Source organism: Nicotiana tabacum, chromosome 12, assembly GCF_000715075.1.
Source record: "Nicotiana tabacum cultivar K326 chromosome 12, ASM71507v2, whole genome shotgun sequence".
Taxonomy (NCBI): domain Eukaryota; kingdom Viridiplantae; phylum Streptophyta; class Magnoliopsida; order Solanales; family Solanaceae; genus Nicotiana; species Nicotiana tabacum.
In genome coordinates this window covers 1,305,542-1,324,389 of record NC_134091.1, presented here as the reverse complement: position 1 = coordinate 1,324,389, position 18,848 = coordinate 1,305,542, and the positions used below count along the sequence as shown (strand labels likewise).

At 36.2% G+C, this 18,848-nt stretch overlaps 3 protein-coding genes across 4 annotated transcripts; all 3 read left to right on the top strand.

The window, feature by feature from the left end:
• The first annotated feature begins 1,187 nt into the window (after positions 1-1,187).
• On the top strand, positions 1,188-4,305 carry LOC107795307 (peptidyl-prolyl cis-trans isomerase FKBP18, chloroplastic). Its single transcript, XM_016617917.2, has 6 exons — positions 1,188-1,499; positions 2,409-2,479; positions 2,566-2,652; positions 2,761-2,910; positions 3,076-3,135; positions 3,917-4,305. The coding sequence occupies exons 1-6, from the start codon at positions 1,256-1,258 to the stop codon at positions 3,980-3,982; spliced, it is 678 nt and encodes a 225-aa protein (XP_016473403.1). The 5' UTR covers positions 1,188-1,255; the 3' UTR covers positions 3,983-4,305.
• Positions 4,306-7,028: 2,723 nt separating this feature from the next.
• LOC107818236 (dolichyl-diphosphooligosaccharide--protein glycosyltransferase subunit 1A) lies at positions 7,029-13,589 on the top strand. Of its 2 annotated transcripts, none has more exons than XM_075226015.1 (10): positions 7,029-7,353; positions 8,048-8,092; positions 8,259-8,893; positions 8,971-9,118; positions 9,194-9,370; positions 10,580-10,648; positions 10,740-10,829; positions 12,419-12,577; positions 12,654-12,878; positions 13,041-13,589. In XM_075226015.1, the coding sequence occupies exons 1-10, from the start codon at positions 7,246-7,248 to the stop codon at positions 13,230-13,232; spliced, it is 1,848 nt and encodes a 615-aa protein (XP_075082116.1). In that variant the 5' UTR covers positions 7,029-7,245; the 3' UTR covers positions 13,233-13,589. The 2 variants fall into 2 exon arrangements, with proteins under 2 accessions (XP_075082116.1, XP_075082117.1); XM_075226016.1 differs by having other exon boundaries at positions 7,052-7,353; positions 8,048-8,096; positions 8,263-8,893.
• Positions 13,590-14,207: 618 nt separating this feature from the next.
• LOC107818238 (outer envelope pore protein 21B, chloroplastic) lies at positions 14,208-17,853 on the top strand. The gene is made up of 5 exons (XM_016644192.2): positions 14,208-14,425; positions 14,674-14,748; positions 15,751-15,906; positions 16,903-17,001; positions 17,435-17,853. Exons 1-5 carry the CDS (start codon positions 14,333-14,335, stop codon positions 17,516-17,518), a joined length of 507 nt encoding a protein of 168 aa, XP_016499678.1. The 5' UTR covers positions 14,208-14,332; the 3' UTR covers positions 17,519-17,853.
• Positions 17,854-18,848: the final 995 nt, after the last annotated feature.

The window sequence follows — 18,848 nt, the reverse complement described above, 5'->3', positions numbered from 1 at the left end:
TGAAAAATAAGTTAGTAGTACATTTTTTTTCTAGGCGAAATGACTTCCTGGCCACTTAAACTTGTAGGGCTTTTGAAAGACGATACACAAATTTTGGATTTTCCCATTTGAACACTCGAACTTGAAAAAATGTCTACTAATAAACACCTTTGACCATTGACTATGCTTAGGTGGCAATATTATAGCTGATGTGGCCAATTGCGTGTTAATCACCGGTATTAAGCGCGTGAATGTGATAAATAATTTATTAAAAAAAAAGATAAATAATTAATTTTGAAAAATAGAAAAATTCATCGGATCAGATTTAGAAAAAAACCACTTCAATTCATCGGGTTTGACTATTCTTCAATTCTTAACCATTCAATCTTGCAATTCTAAGCCGTAGAGATTGTTCTCCACACCAAGAACTACCCCTCCACCAAAAATCAAGAGACTTCACGGTAGGAATCGCCACTTCTGATTGACCTGCAACTCTCGGCCGGGCTCTAGTTGGTCGGAAATGGCGTTCCAGTGGTCCAAATCGCCCAAGAGCAATGCCATTCGATTTCTGCTGCTGAGGAGGTCACACCAATTGGCCACTACAACGAATTAATTGTCACAACTTTAAAGAAAGCCAATTCTGCGACAATACTGATAGGAAAATTTCTCCAGCAATCTACCTAGCTAGAAAAAAATAAGAAAAATTTGGAGAGAGAGAGAGGAGAGGGCGAGGAAGAACCTAGGAAGGGATTGCTGACATGGAAATAGACGAATGAGTTGCAGGTGCGGGGAAGGGGGATGATGGGAAGGAACGGGGAAGAGGAAGCTGGAAGGGTTTAAGTTTTTTCTTTCTTATTGTATTTATTTTTATTATTAAAATATAAATATAGATGACAATTTTTATTTAAAAATTACACATGTCACTAGTTAGGTGGGGTCTTACTTTTGGATTGGTCATTTGCTGACCGGATGGACACGTCTGTGTATGTGTAATACACTCGTATAGGCTTAAGGTTCAGATATGTTTATTAGTTAAGGGAATCATGAGTTCAAATGTTCAAATGAAAAAATTTAAAGTTTGTGTATCGACTTTCAAAAACCCTACAAATTTAACTGGTCGGGAAGCCATTTCTATTGGTTTATCAAAACAAAAAGACGAAAGAGGTGGCTTAGGATATTGTTACAATGGAAATGACTCTCTCGCCCTTAACTCCTTCAACGGCCTGTGTTTGGATAGAGCCAATCAGAATAGTTTACTTGTTGAAATCCTTTAGCCATGGCTGCAACACTGAGCATTCAAGGATCATGCCTTATCAAAAATTCTCATCACCATTCAAATTCCTCCAATGCCCAGACTGACCAGCAGCTAAAGCAGGTGTTTTTACATTTACCAATTTCTAGAAGATCTGTAATTCTTATCTCTGTGTTGCCCCTGAGCCTCAATTTGGTTCCTCAACCATCTTTGGCCAGAGAACGGCGCAATAAGAAGAACATCCCTATTGAAGATTATCAAACTAGCTGTTAGTCCCTCTTCTCAATTTTGCATTTCTTAAACATGACTTTGAGCTTATTTGAGTCTTAATCTCAGAGTTTATCTTTGCATTGTATGCAATTTACTAAGTTCTGTAACTGGTAATCTTAAAATTGCAACTATTACGAAAATCTTATATGTACACAGTACACTGTAGGTTCTGATAAAGGTGGAATTATACTGGGAAAAAGAGATTTAAGATGAAACTTGAAGTGGCTAATCATTTTGTGCTCTCTTCCTTTTTTGTACTGATGAGCTTCTAATTAGTGCTGGCTATATGATTTATTTACTTAACAATAAACACTTAATTTAACTCCACAACAGTTCAAGGTAGAATTTTTGAATTTTGACCACAAGTAGGAGTGGCAAACAGGCGGGGCGGGGCGGGTCGGATGGTTCCTATTCATATTTGACCCATTTTTTAAAAGTTCATTATCCAACCCATTTTTTAGTGGATAATATGGGTGGTTAATTGTTTTCTTTTAACCATTTTGCCACCCCTAACCACAAGTACTGCTTGATACTTTGGCAAACATGTAATTTGAGCCGAGGGTCTATGGAAACAGCCTCTCTACCTTCACAAGGTAGGCCTAAAGTTTGCATACACATTATCCTCCCCACAGCCACACTGTGAGATACTGGGTATATTGTTGTAATATTATTTCTGTACCTCATCCAATGCTTTGTTGCCATGTTAGTTTCCGAAACTCTCACCCCTTTTGACATTGCTGTTGAGTTTTGGACCAATCTTTTCAGGGACTAGCAAAATATATAAATCAAATCAAAATAATGTTGTAGTCAATATACGTAATAATCCAATTCTTAATAAAAGAGCCTGACAATATCATGGATATGAGTCCACGATTATTATCTTTATTAATGATTGCTTTTAAAGCAGCTGATGGATTGAAATACTATGATATTCTTGAAGGAAAAGGTCCTGTAGCTGAAAAGGGCTCCACTGTACAGGTTTGGTTGTCGTTCTTGTAATTTGCACACGCGTTGACTTTCAATTGAAATTGACCTATTTCTGGCTTCCCTCCCCACGTCCGCAGGTACATTTTGAATGTCTATATCGTAATATTACTGCAGTTTCAAGTCGAGAATCCAAATTGTTGGCTGGAAATCGTATAATTTCACAGGTATGTTGTGATGACTTATGACCAGGAATATCTTACTAATGGACTTGTATTGATGCCCTTGGTTTACACTCGTCACTGATACATGTGTTTTTCTACTCTTTGAAGTAGCCTTATGAGTTCCAGGTTGGAGCTCCTCCAGGGAAAGAGCGGAAACGTGATTTTGTGGACAATCCAAATGGTTTATTTTCTGCTCAAGCAGCTCCAAAACCTCCAAAAGCAATGTATACAATAACTGAAGGGATGAAAGTTGGAGGAAAGGTGTGATGATGTTTCATTTTTGCCTTAACACGTATTTTAATTCTAATTGTTTCTGTCTAGAAATTGTGCAAACTCTGATTTCTGAAAAAGAAAGTTAAACAAAGTTGTAACATAACTAACAGCTACCTCATTACTTGCGCTTGTCTTATGGTCTCTTTTGCACAGAGGACTGTGATCGTTCCTCCAGAAGCTGGGTATGGCTCAAGGGGGATGAATGAGATTCCGGTATGAACCACACCTCTTTTTTACTTCTTTGTTATGTTAGTTAGCAAAGCTATTATTGTGGTTCGATTCTATTCAGAGAAATCTCAGGCGACCAAGCTTGATAAGTTCACTGTATTTGTTAAATGCCATTCCGTTAGAAGTGAGTTTATCTTGACAGAGTAGCTTCTGCTCAAATGCCATCAGAATCCTGGTATTCATTCCAAGGCCTAACAACAAATTTTGCTTGCCTGTTCAGTGTAGAATCTACAACCAAAGTTCTTGACACGACCAGTTATACTCCCTCCGGTTCACAATAAGTGACCAATTTGCTTTTTCATTTTGGTTCAAAATAAGTGCCCAGTTATGTAATCAAGAAAGAATTCAATTTGTTTTTACAAAATAACCCCTATGTACATATCCCTAAAAAGTTTTCTTACTCCTCACATTAAATGTTTAATTAGGGGTAGTTTAGTCATAGTAGGTATTTTTGTATAGAATTGAATATTTCTTAATGGGCGTGCAATTGGTCACTTATTGTGAACCGGAGGGAGTAGTATATAGTTGTTAGAGATTACTTGTCTCTCTTGTGCCCTTATAGCCAAAGTCAGCGTAAACTTTTGTTCATTAATAGCTCCGCTCACCAAATAGGGGAAGAAAAATCTATTTACAGATTAGAAACACTTCCACTAGGAGTTCTTGGCTGAATATACACAATATTTTATTTGATTTTATTGGTGTTTATCGATTATCTTTAACTCTCTTGTTTCCGAAACTTAATGAACATTCAACTTACATGGTGCAGCCAGGTGCTACATTCGACCTGAATATTGAACTATTGGAAGTTAAATCACCAGAAGGGAAGCGATAGGTGCCTCGACTGTATAATATGTTTTGCCTTTCCTCTTCTTCATTATTGTAAAAGTTTTGCTTTTCTCATAAGAAATCTATAGCAGTTCCCGCTTACTCTTCATGTGACTTTGAACCCCGACCTATTGGTTGGAGGTGGAGACGCAGACGCCTCGCCAACTGTGCCAGTTCCTCTCGTCAACATTTTGTTAAGTTATACTTAGCAAGTGATTCTTTTAGCTTTTGAATGTAGAAGCTCAAATATTGTCCCATGATTCTTGCTTTTCTTCATGTTCAGTGTTCAATGTTTCATGTTTGTATGTAAAAGTAACTTGTTTCCCCTTTTATCGTGCTTCTTCATTTGTATATATATTTTACAACTTCCCCTGTTATTGTTAGTACAATATAGAGAGTAGGGATGGCAGTGGGGCGGGATGGGGCAGGGCGGGTGCGGGGCGAGTTTGGACTAAACCCGCAAAACTTTCAACCCGCCCCGCCCTACCCCGCATAAGTTTTATTTTTCTTTTTTCTTTCATTTTCTTATTTAACTAAGACAAATAAGTAAAATAATTTGTTATTCTGTAAAGTGGAGAGGTTATTAGTGCCCTTACTAATATGCTAATATAAATGAAGCGTGATTGCAAAATATATTTTGAGCCTCATATTCGTTGTTCTGCATTTACTAATATTCTGTAGTTGCTAAATATATACCAATACTAGTATAAAAGAAAAACAAATCAACGACTTAGTTAGGCTAAGAATTTATCAATTAAATTGTCACCATCTCGAGAAAAAATTGTCATACACTGAATTAGTGTAATTGGGTCTTATAGAAAATGAGTTGATAATCCCACAAAATAACACAAAAAATACAAACAAAGAAAACAGTTTATTAGAAATAGACAAACAAAATTGGGTGAAGCATTTTAATTTTTAATATATTAATAAGAGCAAAAAAGAGAGCAGATTGCTTTAATGGTTTCAACCCAAAAACCGCACCACTCCGTTTGAAATTTTTACAAAAAGGCAGTCAACCCGCCCCGCCCCGCACTCGCATAAAAACAAACCCACCCCGCCTCGCATCAAAGAAAACTCGCCCCGTCCCGCACCCGCCCCGTCCCATTGTCATCCCTATAGAGAGACCTTAGTCTAACTTGATCAAGAGAAATCATGGGCTGTCGGGAGAGTGGAAATAAGAATAAGGGATTTATTTATTTATTTATCTATTCTCTCAAAAGTAAGAAGTGGCAAATAATATTTCTTCTCTTTTCTATTATTTGTTGCTATACCAAGAAACTTAAGAGAAATACAAATGTTTTTCTTCCTCCGTTTTTTCTCCTTAAAAAGGTCAATTTTCATACAGAATATAAAATAAAAAAAGACAAAACCGCTACAGGCATAAGATTTTATTAAAATTAAAACAAACTGTACAATGTAGGAGGGACTTAAAGCCTTATTCCTTGAAAGATGAGAATTACAAGCATACGATTGTGATAAATAAATAAAATATCATAGGAGTTTAAAGTTAAAAAATAGAAGATATCTCTATATATTTACAAATTATCATTTATAAATCAATAAATTATTATGAAAATACTAGGTTGGATCACAATTTTTTCAAAAAAAATCATTTTTGATTTTCAAGGGAAATCTTTTAGGGGATTCTCTTTTTCCTTATTCTCATTTTTTGATAGAAAATTTTTCTTTCTTCAACTGGGGAATTTTGGAGAAAAGTATAATTATCTCTATGTGACCATGAAATTAGCCAATGATACTTGCATCATGATAATAATATTTTGTCAAGGAATTACCTTTTAATTGATTATACCCTAATTTAAAATTAATTGGAATTGATTATATGGATCATTTGCATCAAATAAAATTTATTCATAGACTAGGCTATATTTAACTTCTTATTTAGACGAGAAGAGAAATTTACAGCTGATTTTAAAAGTTACATGGATGATAGACATCTTTTATGTTTTCATTTTTTGTATTTGAAAGTGCAGATTTTTTTGGTACTTTTGCATTTATACCTGATTTTAGGGTCACAATCGAACTTATATCCACTTTGCAAATAAATTACAAGCCTACCCACTTTACAAATAAAAATTATAAGTTTACCCACTGTACAATCAACTTCAAACTTATCAGGTCTGAAGTTAAAAAAATTTAATCTGAAGAGAAAAAGTTGCACTTTAGATGCATTTAAGACCAAATAAGTCTGAAGTACAACCAATGGTTTCATGCACTTAATGCCAATACATTTGAAGTGAAAAATTACACTTCAGATGCACTTAAGGCCAAAAAGACTATAGAGCAACAAACGTTTTCCTACACTTAAGGTCAATAAGTCTGAAATGAAAAATTACACTCAGATGCACTTAAGACCAAATAGGCCTGGACTGTAACCAATTGTTTCATGCACTTAAGGTCAATAAGTCTGAAGTGAAAAATTGCACTTCAGATTCATTTAAGGCCAAAAGATCTAAAGTGAAACAAACGTTTCCCTACACTTAAAGCCAATATGCCTGAAGTGAAAAACCACCATTCAGATGCACTTAAGGCCAAAAGGTCTGAAGTGCAAACGTTTTCATGCGCGTAAGGTCGAATATGCTCGAAGTACAAATTGCTCAGAATCAGAAATTTGTTCTTCGAATTATAACAATCCAATATACGATTTAATACCTAAATCTACTCCAAATGAGCTCAAATTTGAAACATAACTTCCAAATATCACCAATAACAAACTTCAATCATCAATTCGTCGAAACAACAATAAATCTAACGAGCCCATTTTGCAATTAAAAAAAAAAAGAAGAATAAGAAATTTTAAGCAATAGTAAAAAAATAAAGAGCCATAACATCACGCCACTAAAAGAAGAAAGAGGAGAAAAAGGCCCTAAGTTGTTTACAAATCGGGTACAAGTTAAAAAAATTAAAAACGATTACATGTGGCCGACCAAGTAGGGCGCCGTGCAATTTTTACCGTATCTCGCATATATTTAATCCGAGGTGCTGCAAAATATTTTCTTTTTTCTTTTTGAAATTGCAGAATTTTAAAATTAAGCAAGGTGCTATATATTTTCCCTGCATTAAAAAAAAAAAGAAGAAAAATTAACCCTTAAGGTCGGGGACTCTGTATAATTTCACATTGAAAGATCAGTCTCAGACTCTCAGTCAGTAGAGAGCTCAACTCCGGCGATGGTCTCCTTCTCCGACTGACCCTTCTCCGATCTGATAGTGTTTGGGGCATCAGCCAAATTAGCATAAAAGGATCCGAAAATGACGACGACGACGTTTCGTCTCTATTTATTGTTTTCATTTTTCGTGTTATTCGCCCAATGGTCGCCTGTACTTTCCGATCTACTCATCTCCAAACTTGATCGAAAGGTACGTCTCTGATTGTTGTTCAATCTACTTTTCTTCCTTCATGTTAATGTTGAATTGTTGATCTATTACTGTGCTTTTGTTAAGGTTAATTAGGGTTTAGGAGTAAGATCCAGTTATCGGATTTAATTTTCTAGGAAAATTTTATAATTTGCTAACTAATTTTGTTTGCAAAGTAGTATTGGAATGAACTAGGCAATAAAAAGGCGAAATGGTTGCAGAGGATTCATATAGCTAACCTCAATGTTGTTTAGAATCAAGGCTTAGTAGTTGTTGTCCTTGCTATATACTTTTGCTTAAGTTACATTGGTATCAAGGGAGCTGAAAGATTCAAAAAAGAGTTTTTTTGGGGATTGGCAAACTTACTATCATTTGACCCCTGTTTCTTTTTGTTTGATTTTTGTTTGTTCTCAAGCTCAGTGCAAAAATGTGGCATAGAATGTCCGGTTATATATGAGTAATGATAATCTTATACCCAGCTTTTTTGTGTAATTATCTTCTTAAAATGTAATGGTCAAATGCAGCTTGGAATGATATTATCTTTGATTGTCGGGGTCATCACTTGGTTTTACCTATCATTTCATATCTTGATGCCATTTTAAAGAGAAAACCTGAGCTTTAATTAAGCTCTTGGATCTGAACTAAAATTATTTATTCAATAATGCTCACTTCTGGCTTCATGTATCTTGAATTGCAGGTTGACCTGACTTCTCAAGTAGTACGCATAACTGCAACTTTGAAGGTTAGTGGTTATTGCTTGGGCCTTTTCAGGTTCTGGGATAAGTTTGTTAAAAATGTTAAATACTTCAAACCCTAATTAATAGATTTAAGGGTGTTATATATTTGGGAATTTTCAATATCTGATGGTCTATAGTGATGCTTGTCTTATTTCTTATTTGTTTGTTCAGCTAGAGAATCCTGGTAACGATCAAATTTCGGAGGTTTTGTTACCATTCCCTGATCACCAGGCAAAAGATTTAGCATTTTTAGTGGCAACAACCAGTGAAGGGAAAGGGAAAACTAAAACTTCTTCCAGTAGTCTACCTATTAAAGTTGTTAACCCTGAAGGCTTGCCTCCGTCATTGACTTGGTATTCTGTCACCCTACTGAAGGAGCTAGGCAAGGGGCAGAGCTTGACTTTGGAAGTCAGGACTGCATTTACGCATGCACTACGGCCATTTCCTGAGAAAATTACTCAAGCTGATATCCAGCTTCTTGTGTTCCAGGAGAGTGCCTACTACCTTTCTCCTTATGCAGTGAATGTCCAATCTCTCAGTGTTAAATTACCGGAGCCCAAAGTTGAATCATATACAAAGTTAGAGAACACCAAATTTTCAGGTTCAGAAATTAAATATGGACCTTATGAGAATCTTCCTCCTTTCTCATACTCACCAATAGCAGTACACTTTGTGAGCAATAAGCCATTCGCAGTTGCCCAGGAGTTGGTGCGAGAGATAGAAATTTCTCATTGGGGAAATGTTCAGATCACAGAGCATTACAACCTTGTCAATGCTGGTGCAACAAGCATTGGGGAGTTCTCAAGGTACTATCATATTTCCTGATTAAGCTTAAGAATTATTGAGACCTGGAAGCCTTAATCTTCCACTTTTAACATCACAGGCTAGAGTACCAGGCCCGGCCACATCTCAGAGGTGCATCATCATTTAGACATCTTGTTGCCAAATTGCCTCCAAGAGCCCATTCCATTTACTACAGAGATGAAATTGGCAACATATCAACATCTAATATATGGGGTGACTCGTCAAAGGTTAGAACATGACATGCTTTCTGAAGATCTCATGTAGCTAGTTTCTAGCTTTAATACTATGCTCTCTGTTTGCAGACATTACTAGAAATTGAACCTAGGTATCCAATGTTTGGTGGCTGGAGAACTTCTTTTACCATCGGCTATGGGCTTCCCCTTAAGGACTATTTGTTCCGTGCAGAGGGAAAACGTTTCCTAAATATATCTTTCGGTTGCCCAATGGATGAGGTGGTAGTTGACAACCTCGTTGTGAAGGTAATTTTTATAAGATCTGAATAAAGGCTTTAGTTCCGTATCTTTCATGGTGTGATTCAGTGTTATCACAAGAATCTAAAACATGAATTCTTTAGAAGATTATGATATTTCTTGCAACGGGCTTATGCTATAGTGTGATTGTATGGGATTCTTTGAGTGGTGGAAAAGTATGTGTTAAGTTGTGTGAATCACCTCATCTCAGCTTAAGCCATGTAGAGGTGAAATTTTTAGTTTTTTTTTTTAGGTTTGTGACATTCCCTTTACGAGCAAGTTTTTTCCCCTATGGCCAAGCAAATGGAAATATTTTTTGTTAATGGGTGGCATTGAGGCACGAACCCAGAATCTTTGCCTGGCTATGATGCTGTGCTGATTATAAGAACCACGTCATATAAGTTTAAGCTGCTGGAGAAACACCTTTACCTATTATTTTAGGTCGGCAACTGAATGCTTTTGGGACCAAAAATTTGAGAAAAAGGAGAAAGAAAATTTTGGGCAGGTGTGCACTTGTGCTTGATCATTTACTGGTTGGAAGGTTAATTTTCTAAATCTTTTGCTAGAGAGAACTGGTTTTCTGCTCTTGGTATGCTATAGTTTGTTTTATATGCCACCGAGAACATCTAAGGCTAAGAAGCATACATGCGGTGTTCTTATCTATTAGAAATAAAAAAAGAAGCATGCATGCAGTGTTTTGAGACACATGAAGTATGGGCTTATCGATTTGGCAAGGCTACCAATTCTAGTCTTTGTTATAATGAGCAACTAGCCTTTTTCAGAAGAAAAGATAGGAACCACAAAAGAAAAAAGAAGATCATGGCCAGTGAGTAAGCAGGGAGCACATCAGCCTAGTAGAACTGACAGGTCTCTTAATTGATTGCTTGACCAATAGTGTTCTACTACATTTATTTATTTATTTTGTAATTCCTTTGGTAGGGGGGAGGGGGTGAAAATTTTTCTATCTTTATTCTAGGATAACCACACTAAATAATTCATTTAGATTTCATTTTAAGCTGGAAGTAATCTGTAGAACTAGATACTTATCAAAAAGATCCACGAAGTTAGATATCTTAACTAACTGCTGACTGTTGGGTCATTGTGTATGTCGGGTGTCTGCAATTTTGTCGGGTGTCTGCTAATTGCATGTAAATGCCTTGATTTTCTTTTCTTGAAAAATTCTTCAAGATAACTATGGTATTGTTTTGTGGAGAACAGGTTATTCTTCCAGAAGGTTCAAAAGATATTTCTGTCTCGGTTCCTTTTTCTGTCAAAGAGTCAAGAGAGGTATGACTAAATATTAGTTATCCCCTCTGAAGTTCCTTTTGTATCATAACCTTTATTCCTCTAACTTATACTTTTTATGCTTTATTTGCAGACGAAATTTTCCCATTTGGATATGATTGGCAGACCAGTAGTTGCTTTGGAAAAAACCAATGCTGTGCCTGAGCATAACCAATATTTCCAGGTATACAAGTGCATCTACAATACTATTGAAAGAACTGTATGTGAGAAGCATCTCATACAGGCCAAGCAAAGCAAAGCCCATTTTGGGCATGAGTTAACTGGCGTAGAATAGTTCAGTTTGATCAACAACAACAACAAACCCAGTGAAATACCACAAGTGGAGTCTGGGGAGGGTAATATGTACGCAGACCTTACCTCTACCTTATGAATGTAGAGAGGTCTATCCGACCCTCGGCTCAAGAACACTGAAAAGGATGCAATAAATAAACAATAGCAAGAATAGTTCAGTTTGATCGAGCCTAAAAAATAAGGATTGGGTTTGGTTCAATCTGAAAGGTAGGTTAAGTGATGGCAGTTGAGCTGTGCCTGAGCTCGATCATCCAAACAAGCCTTTTGTATTTAAGATTCAACTCTTTGGTTGAATGAGAGAGCAAAGAGCTTAGTACTAAAGAAGAATGACCCACCCCCCCCCCCCCCCCACACACACACACACACACACACAAAAAAAAAACAATAAAGGGAAAAGAAGAAGTAGAAAAGACTAGAAAGAAAATTACAGTGTGATTTTACTGACAGTAAGATCCCCAGGGAAATCTCGACTGCTGGTCTATTGCAGAACAAAAAGCTAATTACAATGGCTACAGAAATGGGTGTGATATCTCTATGAATGGAGTTATAGCATATCAGATGGCAGGCTTGTAATTATGTGTCATATCCAGTCAAAACAAGCCTTCCAAGATATGTTTGCTTTGTATATGGCTTTTTCACATGCTAACCGGGGCATATTTGTGTTGGATCAAGTTAATTAGTACAAATAATTTTCATTCTTCAGAAGAAAAAACAATGGAATATTGTAATAAGAACCACTTAAAGCTATGGTTTAGTGACAAACCCAAATTGTAAGACTCATATTGCAACTTATCTCATTAAATTCAGAGCATAAGCTAAGACCCTACTGCATCTTTTCCCTAATATCAACTATGATATGTAACCTATCAGTTTGATAGGCATATTGCTACTCACAATGATGTAACATGTTGGAGTATACCGGTATAAGTTAAACAAAATTTGTAAATTAGACTTACATCTTTCACTCTGATTTAAAAGGTTGGGCTAATTGTTTATTATGGGTTGTTTAAGATTCCTCTGCCATTTGGATCAATAAGAATAACCCAGTACTGCTTAGTTAAACCAATCATCATGACATCAAGATCTCTTCTTGGTTATTTTACCTTAATGATGGAAAGTTCAGGTCTCTGCTCAGGTTTTTTCATGGCTGAAAGAAGTCTTCAGAAATCAGATAAGAACAAGGATTGGCCAGCTCAATGTGCTTGGGATCTTGTTGTTGTCACCATAACTTCTTTCTTTTCCTTTTTTTGTGTGGTGATTTTCATAAGGGATTGGAAACAATTATAAGTAATGCTTTTCTCACCATTCTGAGGTTTTAATGACATCCCTTGTATAGGTTTGTAGTTTACTTGCCATGCGGGAAAGTTTGTGTCCTGATCTGGCAAACATTTTTTCCCCTCCTTCCTAGTATTTTCTTGGTACATTTTATGTAGGTACTGACAGATGAAGCTATGATAACAGGTCTATTACAGGTTCAGCAATCTGTCACTGCTCAGGGAACCAATGATGTTAATTTCTGGATTTTTCTTCTTATTCGTTGCATGTATCGTATATATGCATGCAGACTTGACAATCTCGAAGTCCTCTCCTTCTTATCTTGCAAAACTGCAGTGGGATGAGGTAAGCTAGTTAGTATAACTACTTTTCGTGTCAATAGTACAGGAAGTAACTTATAATTTTTCTTCGGTATTTTCAGGTACAGAGTGCTCTTCAGCAGATCCAGAGCATAATGAACCATTGTTTGGGTATTCACGATAAACTTGAAGCATCATTGCGAGATCTATCAAGGACCGGTGATGTGCAAGCATGCAAAGCTGCTCGTAAATCAGCTGATAATATGTTGAAGGAGCTTTCAAAGGATTTGAAGCCTTTACTCTCATTTTTGCAGTCTTCTCCACTGGCTGCTTCATTATATTCCAAGGTTCGTGTCTATCTATTCTGTTCTTGCCGATGGTTATTTCGTAATGGCTAAAGTGAGAATTATTATCACTGAGAACTTCAAGTTTATGTTATTTCATTTTGCAATGACAACTTTGTGGTGTTTAATTCGCTGGTACTAAAACTCTCCGGCTGTTTTATGAAGGTCGAGGAGCTGGTTGCAAAGGAGAAAGAGCTGCAAGAGAAGCTTATAGTGAAACACACCACAGTTACAGATAGTTATGAAAAGAAGTCTGGTGGGAGGGACATTGAGAACCGTATTGCACCAATCCAGCAAAAGATCACAGCCTTGAGACAGGAAGTTGATGATCTTCTGGAAGTAATTGATGAGATATAATTACAGTGCAAACAACTTTGATCCATTAAACCAATGTAATGGTTCTTGTAGTCAATATTGGGTCAAATTTTTGTTGCGAGGTGAACAGTGAGAACGAGAGTTCAATTTCAGAATTTAGTTGATTCAGCTACATGCTGAGCAATTGAATTACTTCGTAGTTGTAGCCTTGTAGGTTGTCACCCGTGGGCTGCCGAAGCTTCTTGGTTAGACAGTAAAATGAATTAGCTTAGATAACTGTTTTTCATATCTATGGAGCACTTCACTTCACTTTATGTTTTTCTAGTGTAATTCGGCTCACATTAGTATAACTTTAGTAGTAAGTTATTGAATTATTATGAAGTCCTAAACTTCTAGTGATGATAGCAGTTTACAAAATTTTAACAACCTTTTTGTTGTTTCTATAACAACAACAACGTAGCCGGTGTGATCGCATAAGTATGGTCTGGAGAGGATGGGGTGTATGCAAGAAATTATGAAGGGTGGATTTATTTGCCTCTTTCAAAAAAATAAATAAATGTATTCTTTTGTCATACTATTAACTTATGCCTAATCAAAATTTTGGGAGGCATGGGTACTATAGCTCAAGTTTCATTCATTCAATAAGATAAGAGAGGAGTCCGACTATACCTCTCTAAAAATGTCCCAGTTACAATGCTATGTCAATGTTTGGTGTATGCTTATTTTTGAAATTTTGAGTTTTACAAAAATTAGAAGACTTCTTTCTAATGATGTTTGATTAAAAAAATATTGAAATTTTTGTTCAACTTTATGTGAAACAAACGTCACTTAAGAAATTCCCAAAAAAAGTCAACAAAAATAACACTAAATTACATTTTGGTCTGTATAAATTGTATAAAAAGCAACATTGGTAAGGTAATGGTACTAGTAAGTGAAAAAGAAAAACAATTGAGGCAAAAAAGTAAAAAAATCCAAAGTAAGTCTATCACTGTTTAATAGAGGCTACACTACTGGACACTGGTTATCCATTTCTGCAGGCTGAAGCAAACTGTTATAAGCAAACATATATATCTAGGGTTTAACTTTAACCAGTTGGGGAGCGGGAATTCTCCTACAGAATCACACTACATTTGACAGGGAAAATGGAGACGTCACTTCGTTATGGCGTGGATTCCAAGAGTTTGGTGATTCATGCCAAGGAGAAATTTCCCCTCAACTCCCTCACCCACTTACAGGTATTAACCATTTACTATTGAGGTGTACTTTATTTATGGTATAATTCGCTAAAGGTAAACTGATTTTGCTGTATTTGTTTTACATATTTAGATATGAGTATTTCACGCTGAGGTAAAATTTAAGTGGAGTGAGCTTTGATGGGTCATTTTGAGCTGTTGGTTCTTTTTATAACCCTACTCTGTTTTATAAGTTTTTTGAGAAGATTCCTATTGTCCCTTTATCGCGTGGGTTTTCCGTTTATTTGCAGGGTCATGCAGAACTAGACACCAGAATTGGAGCTCCAACTTATCTGAGTGGAATGATAAGGCGATACTTTCCTGATGTATGTTCCAGCCCTTTCTACAACAATTTTGTTACTTTTATATGTAGGTACATTTTAAGCTATGAGCAATCCGAGAAGTCTAACTAAACATGTATTGAGTCTATAGAATGATCAAATTTTTATGACTAACTTATCACCAAAAAGCCAACTTGGCTGCCTCCAGGGCTCAAGCGGAAAAGGTTGAGGGATTTGTGCCTTAGGTCACACGTTCGAGCCCTGCACCATGTGAACTAAGCTTGATATTTAAGTGGAGGAGGTAGATGGAGGGACCCACGAGTTTCAAATGCTGCGGTTGGTCCTAAGGATTGGCCCGGCGCGGATTTCTCGTGATACTGTCCCTTACCTTCAACATCGACCACAAACAAATAATTAGGGCCAACTGTTCCACATTCTATTCATTCTTAGCGTTCAGTTCACATAGGGTGACACTGACAAGTCACCAGCTTTGATTTGATATCCGCTGTCTTACCAGATGGAGACCAGAGTAAGCATTTTGAATAGACCAGGGTTCATTTCATACACTAAAATGAAGCAGTTGCTTAATGACATCATCACAGGTTTTTTTACCTCAAAAAATGGTGTAGAAACAGAACAATCATGTGATTCGTTGTAGTGAATAGAGAAGCTTGGGCTCCAGCACAAGCCGAAATGGAGATGTCATTGAGGATCAATTCGATTAAACTAACCCCCATTCCCATCACCCCAAGAACAGGGGAAAAAGGAAAGAATAGAAGAATTCTCTCCATTTAGAATCGAGTGTTCTTGTTTGCTCTCTAAGAGATTCAACCTTCATAATATTTTCACCAACGTTTTTAATATTTTTAAAGCTATAACTAAATATATAAAGAAATGTTGTCAATAGAATAAATGAATCATCTTGTGATTTCACTTCAGAATGGTCAACTCTTGATAAGCGAAGTTTGACATTCAACTTGAAATAGCCTGTCTACATGAAAATTTTGTTACTGTAGCTAGGGGAATTGACATGCTTTGAACTTGTAGCAATATGCCAGCCTCGCTGTTGGAGTGCAGTATTATAGGCGTCAAAAGCTCTGGTATAATGTTCGTGGTAAGAAGGCATTTCCTGTGACTGCAGATGAACAGTCACTACACTTTCATATCAAGGGCAAGTATGATGTGGACGAGAAACTTGTGGAGGTTGGTAACCATTCAAAATCTTTGAGGTCTGCACATGAATGAAACCATTGGTGATTAAAATCTGATCATTTTGATTCTTTTTTTTGATAAAGTCATTTTACGCAATCATTGGCAGACTACAAATTTTATGCATGTATGTGAAATGAAGCTGGTTAGATGAGTAAACCCTTACTAAGTGTTGTCTGTTATAAAATTTTGCAAGAATTCGGTTATATCTACTCTAAGCTAACCCAAACAACGCATTAAAGGAGTTTTTTTTTTTTGCTAAATAATCAAAGATTTTATAAATGCTTGCACTAAGCCAGTGCGAGAAAAAAGGAGTTTGGTTTGTGTTAAATGTCAGAACTAGTAATCCCATTGGCATTTTGAGTATGTTCATATTAATTCACTCTTATGTACTTCAATCTGAGTGGATGTACTTAAGTTGGCTTGAAGAGGAAAATTCTGAAATTGTGACGGTTATCTACATCGAGGAGCAGAGGCGGATTCAGGATTTAAACTTTGTGAGTTCAATATCTAAGATTTTTGGCATTGAACCCATTATATTTTTAAAGTTATGGGTTCATATCTACTATTTTTTGCAAATTCAATGAATTTTTACTTATAAATTATACTCCGCGTCGAAAGTTATGGGTTCAATTGAACCCATCACTTTAACACTACATCCGCCACTGTCGAGGAGTTTTATGATTGTTCCTGAACTAAGCCATGTATCATCATATTAAGTTTATGGATGTTCTCTTTGTAATGATCTATCTTTGCCAGCATTGGAATATGGGCCCGAATATAAGAGCAGAAATAGATATAGAAGATCCATAAATCTAAACCCAACTAGCTTAGGATTGAGGCATAATTGATTGATATTCTGATTTTTTCGTGGAATTCGGCATGTTGGTTGATATTTTTATTTTATCTTGGCATTTGGCATGTTGCTTAAATCTTTGAAGTAACAGTCTCACTAAGACCTTCATACTTTGCCTATTTCTGAACTTCCAGAAAAAATCAAGAGTTGCTGCTGAATTTACTTGGAACATCATGAATGTGAAAAAAGACCAAGATGTTAGGCTCAAAGTTGGATATGAAGTCGTTGAAAAGGTAAATTATTTTCCTAATCCGCAAGTAGCATATTGTCCATCCATCCTGAGCTTCTCTAGCTCTCATTCATCAATGCATGGCATTTTCTTGTACCTTCACATCTCATAAATGAATATAATAAGATAGTGCTTTATACTACTTATTAAAAGAAAAAAAAAAGTTATAGTTCTGATACTAGAGAGTGCACTGTCTATGTTGCTTGCATAAATGTTCCTGCTGATGTTGTAGAGCTAATATAAAAAATACAAAACCCCATTGAAGTGAGTGGAACTTAATATTCATGTTTATTACCCAATAAACAACAAATTTAAGTTTCCTAAAATTTTCAAACATTCTCCCGCTGATAATTGTGGAAGCTTAACAAAGTAACGGCCTTCCTACTATGCTACCTGCATTTTAAAGTTCTGTTTGATTCTCCTTTTTTTCTTTTCAGGTTCCTTACTTTCAGATCAGAGAAAACAACTGGACACTCCATGTCAACAATAGTGGGAAATGGAAAGTGAGATATGACTTATGATACTACTGATGGACAGGTAACTTGTTTCACTGAGAGGGTTATAATGCAAGAGAGTAGAAAATCATCACAATCCATCCTTTTGACATGCTATCATTGCAAAAATGCATTACCTTTTAGGATTTGCTTTTGAGTATTGTCTCAGATCGTTACCGAATTCAATTCAAAGTTGTCACTCATTAAAACTAGCTATATTTTGTGTAATAAATTTTGATTTCCCATGTACACTTACGAGACATTGGCTCGAATAGTGTGATGTTCAAGCTGATATGCCAGGAGCTATGTTTCTGCACTTCAATTGTAGCTAAATTTTGTTGTTATTATTATTATTTTACATCAAATCTGTGTTTAGAGGTGCTTATTTTTAGAAGTACTTATTTGTTTAATCATTAAACATCCTATTGTCTTCTGTAAAGTCAATTAATTTATTTGACAGTTGGGGTTAGTTACTTTATGCAGCACTTAAAGTCATGGCTTATGCACCAAAACTAAATGATGCATGTTATTAGAGCTAAGTAAAGGGGATTAAACTTTCTTTGAGTGCAGTCACTTATCATGGTTTCTTACAATGATAGTGAGTGCAGGCGTGCTAGCTATTCTTTTCCTGAAGATTGATTGAAAATAATATGAACATGACTTGTCGACTTCTGACTCGAGCTAGAGGCGGATCCAGAATTTGAAGTTTATGGGTTCCTATTGTAATGTCAAATTAATATACAATAATAACTTGGTTCACAATTATATATTTATAGATATCTAATAGATTTTTTAATAAAAGTACAGGGTCTCCGCAAAAGTTCCCGGGAACCCAGTAACTATACTCTACATCCGCCGCTGACTCGAGCTTTGGTTTAGTGATAAGGACATGATGTGTGGATTAGACATACATCACGAGTTTAAACCTTGTCGCGGACAAAGCTTAGTGTTTAAGTTGGGGAAAGGTAGATGGGTGGGGCCATACTTTCCCAAATTTCGAACTTGTGTACTCTCTAGAGTCGGACTAGAAGCTTAGAGGAAATTTCATTGATACTAAAAAAATGTGGAAGAGACAGATTAATAAGATGAAGATTAGACCAAAGCAAAAGAGAAACGTGCTCCAATTGGGACTTATCCTTTTATTACAACAACAACAACAACCCAGTATAATCCCACTTAGTGGGGTCTGGGGAGAGTAGTGTGTACGCAGATCTTACCCCTATTCTGGGATAGAGAGGTTGTTTTCAAATAGACCACCGGCATCCTTCCCTCCAAGAACTTTCCACCTTGCTCTTGGGAAGACTCGAACTCACAACCTCTTGGTTGGAAGTGGAGGTAGCTTACCACCGGCATCCTT

Coding starts and splice junctions, on each gene's coding strand:
- LOC107795307 (XM_016617917.2), top strand. CDS start 1,256: ATGGCTGCAACACTGAGCATTCAAGGATCATGCCTTATCAAAAATTCT. Junction 2,911..3,075: donor GGATGAAAGTTGGAGGAAAG/GTGTGATGATGT, acceptor TCTTTTGCACAG/AGGACTGTGATCGTTCCTCC. Junction 3,136..3,916: donor GGGGGATGAATGAGATTCCG/GTATGAACCACA, acceptor TACATGGTGCAG/CCAGGTGCTACATTCGACCT.
- LOC107818236 (XM_075226015.1), top strand. CDS start 7,246: ATGACGACGACGACGTTTCGTCTCTATTTATTGTTTTCATTTTTCGTG. Junction 9,119..9,193: donor TATGGGGTGACTCGTCAAAG/GTTAGAACATGA, acceptor CTCTGTTTGCAG/ACATTACTAGAAATTGAACC. Junction 10,649..10,739: donor CTGTCAAAGAGTCAAGAGAG/GTATGACTAAAT, acceptor CTTTATTTGCAG/ACGAAATTTTCCCATTTGGA.
- LOC107818238 (XM_016644192.2), top strand. CDS start 14,333: ATGGAGACGTCACTTCGTTATGGCGTGGATTCCAAGAGTTTGGTGATT. Junction 14,426..14,673: donor ACTCCCTCACCCACTTACAG/GTATTAACCATT, acceptor GTTTATTTGCAG/GGTCATGCAGAACTAGACAC. Junction 14,749..15,750: donor TAAGGCGATACTTTCCTGAT/GTATGTTCCAGC, acceptor TTGAACTTGTAG/CAATATGCCAGCCTCGCTGT.